The sequence below is a fragment of the Melospiza melodia genome, chromosome 9, assembly GCF_035770615.1.
Source record: "Melospiza melodia melodia isolate bMelMel2 chromosome 9, bMelMel2.pri, whole genome shotgun sequence".
In the NCBI taxonomy this organism is placed as follows: Eukaryota; Metazoa; Chordata; class Aves; order Passeriformes; family Passerellidae; genus Melospiza; species Melospiza melodia.
In genome coordinates this window covers 3,117,292-3,124,254 of record NC_086202.1, presented here as the reverse complement: position 1 = coordinate 3,124,254, position 6,963 = coordinate 3,117,292, and the positions used below count along the sequence as shown (strand labels likewise).

At 42.5% G+C, this 6,963-nt stretch overlaps 1 protein-coding gene across 1 annotated transcript; it reads right to left on the bottom strand.

The window, feature by feature from the left end:
• Positions 1 to 659: 659 nt before the first annotated feature.
• On the bottom strand, positions 660 to 6,276 carry TEX36 (testis expressed 36). The gene is made up of 4 exons (XM_063162810.1): positions 6,161 to 6,276; positions 5,183 to 5,314; positions 3,472 to 3,552; positions 660 to 2,137 (listed from the first exon to the last, which is right to left on the bottom strand). The coding sequence occupies exons 1-4, from the start codon at positions 6,206 to 6,208 to the stop codon at positions 1,808 to 1,810; spliced, it is 591 nt and encodes a 196-aa protein (XP_063018880.1). The 5' UTR covers positions 6,209 to 6,276; the 3' UTR covers positions 660 to 1,807.
• Between the last annotated feature and the right edge of the window lie 687 nt (positions 6,277 to 6,963).

Genomic DNA, 6,963 nt, shown 5'->3' with positions numbered 1-6,963 from the left:
AATGTGTTCCTTCCTTCTGATGGAGGTCCAAAATTGCCCTTTGGAGTTTGCCAAGCAGCATGGGGCACTTCATTCACCATGTGATTGGCACACACTTCAGTTCTGAATCAGTCTGGGGATGAAACTGTTGGCTGAAGCTCTGGAAATTCTGACTCTGGAGCTGTCAGGCAGGCTGTCTTTACTTTGAGAAAATGCAATTCTTTTTAATAGCACTATGTTACTTGGCTTTTTATTTGGTTTTACATTGTTCATTGATGTTTTGGATTTTGATGTATTGTGCAGCACCCCAAGAACTCTAACAGGGGGAACTCCATTTAAAAATGAGTTTATTATTTCAACATGTGCTAATAAACATGCTACACGTTTGGGGAATCTAATCCCATCTATTTTGATGGCACACAAAAAAGCCTTCAGCCACTGCCTGCTGATAGCAAAAAATGCATCTGTTCACTGAAAGGCAGAAATGTCATTTTGTAACTGAGCTCATGTTCAAGGCAGCTCTTACAATGCAGGGAATTCTAAGGGTCAAGGGTTTATTTTTCCATTTATCTTGTAAAAAAAGGAAATTATCTCATAAACTTATGATTGATTTTTTTTTTCAGTCAACATTATTTTGCATAGCAACAAGCTTATTTGTAGGATATTTCAAGACACATAGCTTAGCTTATTATTTTATTGATATTAATGGAAATGATCCAGAAGAGGAAAACACATCATCTGGAGGTCTGACTCGAGGTGTGACTCAACTGCCTGCCACATCCAGTGAATGTTCTGGGAGCAGAGTGCTTGGAGGATTGGGTTTGAATTATCTTCCTTGGGGACATGTAACTATAAAATCATGAGCTCTTTTTAAGATCCAGTCCACCCCAACTCAATCCTCCATGCAGCCTTTCACTTCAGCTCAAGATTTTTCCCCCTTACAGCCATGAATCAAATTTTTGAGTGCACAAATGTTGTTCACAACACTCTTTCTTTTTTCACTTCTACAACTGCTGTGCTTTTACCAAACAGGACACTGATTTTGCACAGCAATCTAATGCACAGCTTTTTTTTTATCTACTTTCTCTAATGGCTGCTCACCTGCCTTCTCAGCCATGAAACCTTTCCGAAATGTTTCTCTCTTGCCTGAACACACAGGGGTTTGGCTCCCTGCTGTGGTAATCCCTCAAGGATCCAGGTCCATTATGCTCCTGTGTCAGCTGCCTGAGGTACAGCCCTGCCACTGACTCAGAAGCTGAAGGAGCTTTTGTATCAAGATGAGGGTCACCCAGTATCAGGTAACACAAGCACAATCCCTGTCTGTGTTCCCCTAGCAGACATATGTCTAAAAATATGCACAATCCTGTTTTTCCTTATAACTGGGAAGGGCCCAGCCCCATCCACTGCCCATGGCTGGGGGCACTGGGAACACTGAGCTGCTGCTCAGAGGGAAGGGAGGGAGCTGGGGATGCTCAGCCTGGAAAAAAAGAGATTCAGGGGTGCCCTCATCACTCTCTACAGCTCCTGAAAGGTGCCTGTGCTCAGGTGGGCTTGGGCTCTTTCTCCAGGCAGCACTGACAGAACCAGAGGACACAGCCTCAAGCTGCACCAAGCGAAATTTAGGTTGGATATTAGGAAAAAAATGTTCTACAGAAAGGGTGATAAAGTTCTGGAATGGCTGCCCAGGGATGGTGGTGCTCCTCTTCTTTAAAGCTTTTCTAGAAATGTATGTATTCAGAGCAATGCAAGGTAATGAACTCTCAAGGTACTGCCAGGTGCATTTTACTCAATGTTTATTCCTCCACCATTGGTTTGACTAGTGAACAGTTCACACTTGCTCGGTGGGTGTTCCAGAGGTGTTTGGTGGTGAAGATGTCTCGGGTGTCTCGGGTGTCTGGGATGGCTTCAGGGCTGTCTCATCCTCAGTAGCAGGTGTGCTGGAGCGTTGTTCCTGGTCGCTGTGGCTCTGGCAGTGGTGTTTGGGGTAGCGCCTGTGACACTGCTCGTCATTTTCGGGGCTCTGACCCGACACAAACGTGCTCTGGTACACGGTGACGAAGCCCTCGCGGCTGCTCCGTCCCGGCGCACGAGACCACTCAAAGAAGTTATGGGAGTTCTGTCTCTGCTTCTCTGGATCCAACTTCCTCACGCCCATGCCCTACGGGAAAAAACAGGAAACTGAAATTCACGCAACCATATGACTTCCAGTCACAGCTTCACAGATGAATCTTGTAGCAGTCACTACCCCACTGGGAAGTGAACGAAACTGTTACCACAGTGATTGCAAGAACTCACGGTCGACCTTTAGCAAGTTAAAAATAATATTGTCAGACTCGCCTGTATGAACATTTTTGGTTGCATATATAATGGGAAATCTGCTGACCTTCCACCTCTCAGAGCTAATAAACCACTTTTACTCTGCATTTCTGTAGCACACCAGCTACTCAAGGCTATTTAGCTACACTCGGCTAAATTAATCTTCAGAGGCACCCAAAGAAATAGGTTAATAATTCCAGGTTTGGACTGCAATAAAGAAACTGAGACAGACCATGAAATCTGAATCTTCAGTGCTATCCCTTGTGTGTCCAAACACAGAGAGACAGAGCCTGATTTTCACACTCCACAGCTCGCAGGAAATTTAGCTGGAATTATGGTTGATCAGTATCTCTACAACAATGAGACACTGCCCAAAGTGCACAGAAATTGAGGTTACTCAGTGAATAATGAATTCCAAAAAGTCTAGGCCTGACAGAGCCCAAAATCAGACAAACACTATATCACAATTCACTGATTCCTCCTTTACTCATTATCCTGTGAACTGCACTATTTCTTTTGCTGCCTGGAATAATACCAACAATCTAAGGGGAATGGAAGAACATGAAACTGTTGCCCACAGAGAAAAGCCCATACAAAATTTAATTCTAGTCAAAGTTGAGGCTTCTGCAGCATAAATTTTAAGAGGTGTATTGTAAAGAATTCAAAGAATAAGTTTTTGAGATATCTTGTGGGTATCCTATGGATTTTGCTTAAATTTATGATAAAGATGAGTCTGAATATTTGGGAACGCAAATTAGAAGTTCCGGAGATATCTACAAAAATTCATTGCAAGGCAAATCACTTAGAGCAGACTAATAGGACATTTAACTAGGTACAAAACCAAAACAGAAATATTAGAAAAAATTAGAAAATGTCAGAGACCAAATCATGGCTTTTTGCTTCCCTTTGAATCATACCATTCTCAATAAGAGTCCCACAGATGTTCCAACCCTCTACTAATAAAAAGTGTATTTTTCTTTGCTATTTACATTTTTCTCATCTCACAGTTTTAGCATGTATTTTCTCTCTTCTTTTTTTCTTTTTTTTTTAGCATCTAATTTTTCTTTTTCTTTTTTTTTTTTTCTTTTTTTAGGGGACAGAAAAGATGCTGTGTTTAATCTCTGGCAGACCAATAGATCTGAAGTTGCTTGATTTGCCTCAGTGCTGGGTACTCACCAGGTCAAAATACTCGACTGCATTGCATATGTCATGTCTGTTGTCATGAGAAGAGAATGGGAAATTGTTGTTTCCTGCTTTCTGCAAAAAAAGAAATTATAGCAAAAAACCAAAAAATTAAACTCTCTTTGGAGTCTATTAGTCTTTGTTCTTATACTGTGAGATTACAGCTGCCATTGCTCTAGTACAGAAGTAATATTCCTGTGTTAAATATTCACCTGCACATGATTTTATAGGGGTAATGTAGACTTTTAATTTTTTTTAATAAAATGACCAGGAGGATTTGCTAAATATATACATGATTAATATAAAAGTGCAAATTTTCAAATAAGAAATTATACATTCTGTCTGCAAAGCAGCAAAATGCTAGATATATGTCAGGACTGCCTTGCTTGATTTAGAGTAGGCCTAGAGCTAATTAAAATAAACTACAAAAGGGACCTCAAAACTGAATTAGTCTGTGATTTATGGACTGAATGTCATGGACACTGCTTGTTGCAGGGGAAGTTGAAGAGGTATTAATTGCTTAACTAATTTATAATCTCATTCTTTAACGTGATGTTCATCCAGTCTCTAAATGAAACCAGAGTTTCAGAAGAAAAAAAGGACAACTGCAAAAAGTGCTATTTTAGAAATACTGAACATAGCTGACTTTCTAAATGTTATCAGTGCAATATCCTAAAGTTTTAATGCAGCACAGTCTAAAACAAGTGTTTCAAGAATAGGGGAACCTGAATGACTTCTAAAGATCTTTGTGACTGGAGGCCTGATCCAGCAAGAAGATTCACCAGACACAAAATGTGCCTGCACGGGGGCAGCTCCATGGTCAGATCTCAGGATAATTGGTTTACTAGGCAGATTCTCTTCTTTTTTTTAGGTATATTTACCAGTGGATAAAAGCTACCCTTTTCAGGCAGTGACTAAGGCCAGATGTTCCACAGAAAGGTAGATGTAATATTAACACAGTGTATACTCATGTTACAGTATAATCTCCTTTTCATAGTTCCAACCTTCCCTTTTAAATATTCCTTCCAAGCCCTTCATTTCTGCCCTTCACTATAGCAAAACCAGTGAAATGAACCCATTGTAATTGCTGTGCTCATAGAAAATGAAAATAGAAAATGTTCTGTGCCGAAAGCAGGCGGGTTAAGCAAAGCCCAGTGATGAGAAAATAAGGACAGGAAAAGGTGCTTACAGCACTGTAACTTTTTAAATACTTGTGATTTTTAAAAATACTGTATTTCCTTTCATCATAAAATTTTTTAACAAATCCCATTTTTAATCAAGCCTTAAAAATGTTTGAAATGAGGAGCTTCTAACTTTTTAAGGATCAAAAAGAACACTCCTTTGTGTGAATATACTGAATTTCCAACATTCATTGCCAAACAGCTGATCAAATTTCCATTAAACCTTCTTTACACACGGGCTGTGGGCTGAGATTGATCATAATGTATTCGGTGTTTCAATAATAAAAGAGAAAATCAGCAGTAATACAGCAGGACTCGGAGCTACTAAAATTATGAGTGAGTAACAGGGAAATATGTTTCTTCCGCAGCACAGGCAGCAATCACTGCATCCCCTGAGGCACAAAGTCTGCCAGCCCGCTGTGACTGCTCCGCTAACGACCCCGAGCGCTGCTCTTACTCACGACTCAGCGAGTGACAGCTTGCACAAGAGCTCCGAAAATGGGCTGTGCTGCACAGGAGCTCACCTGCACCCGAGCTTTGTACTGCAGCGGCATTCTGTGTTCCTGGCCCACAGCGGCGACGGAGTTCAGGACATGCTTTAGTGAAGAGCTTGTTACTGATTCCAGCTCGCCCAGCTCCAGTCCATCGTGAGTGAACTAGAAAATAATGAAGATTATGAGCCTTTAAAAAAAAAAAACAAACCCAAAAAACAAAAAACAACCAAACCCAAATAACAATTAAATCTGATCAGAAATGTGGGTAAAATGGTATTTTCCCGTTTATTTTTTATTACTTGGACTGCAGCAGCATCTAGTGGCGCCTGGAAAAATGAGGAGGCTCCCACACACACAACACAAACCTGACCATAAAGACGTTCAAACGTAGATAAAACAACCAGACAAGAATTTTAGGAATCTTCAAGACAAGAATGTCCAGGAACTTTCTGAAAACTGTTTACACAGCAATAACCACCAAGGAAAACAACAACCTTCTAACCCCCCTTCCCCCATGCTACTCATGTGTAGCACAAGTTTGAAAGCACAAAACTTTTGGGAACAGCCCAACCCAACATCAGGCCAAAGGGTTCAGAGAGCGAGGAGCAGCCTGTGCCAGCAGTGTCACAGTGCCCTGGAATACCAAGATGTTCCAGCCCAGCGTTTCTGATGGGGTCAGAGTGTTCTCCTGGAGGCCAGAACTGAGGCAAACCTTGGCTGGAGCTCTCCAGAAGAGAAGGAAGATCAACCAGGGCTAACTATCAAATAAGAGACCTCCAGCATTGCTGGAAAACTGGGCGGCAGGGGGGTGGAAATCCAGCCAGGGTTGGTTAACAAGCCAGAACTTTTGCACACTGAATACGTAGGACACCTTCCTCGTAAACCTCAGGAACGGGAAGACTCATTCCTGACTGAAGGACAAAGTCACCCTTAGCACGGTGCTTTCTCTGAGAGTTTAGGGATCAAGAAGCCCTGTGGGGGACACGGGGGCTCCTGCTCGGCCCTTACCCAGTCGCTACTGTGCCCCCCGCTGTGCTCTGACCCGTCCTTAGCCATGGCTCGATGTCACTGCCGCTGCGGCCACTCTGCCAGCGCCACCGCGGTTCCCTGGAGACGCGCTGAGGGGGCGGCCGGGCTGTGGAACCTCCTCCCCTGTGACCTCAGAGCCCTCCCGGAGCTCCACAGCACCCCGAGCAGCGCTGCTCCCGCTCCGCTGCTGCAGGGGAGAGGGGAATTACCGCTCCTCAAAGGATTGAATGTTGGAAACAAATCAGTTCTGCACAATCGCTTCAGTGACACTTTACTGCCCGAATGGGAATGGGTGGGGAAAGGAGGGCTGGTTTTGAGGAAAACCCAAAGGATGTTAGAGAAAGAATTCTTAAGATGTAACTTCCTGCTCTTTTGAAAATGGCTTTCCACATACACACATTTTAATTGAAACACACGCCGAATATTTAAATATTTATATATTTATATATTTATATTTACACGCTGCGTCCTAAGGATTTTTTTTTTCTTTTGAGTTTAAGCGCTGGCTTGGAAACATCCCAACTATTTAACTGCAGCACACTTGGCCACTTTAGCACAAACTTTGCCTCCTTGGCCTTGACAGACTGGAAAGAAGATGACACTTGTGTTCTTTTTGTCTTCAAACTAACAGAAACTAGGTTTAGATTGGATATTAGGAAGAAATTGTTCCCTGGGAGGGTGAGGAGGTCCTGGCACAGGGTGCCTAGAGAAGCTGCAGCCCATGGCTGAGGTAGAACTGGATGATCTTTAAATTTCCTTCCAGCCCAAACTATTCTGTGATT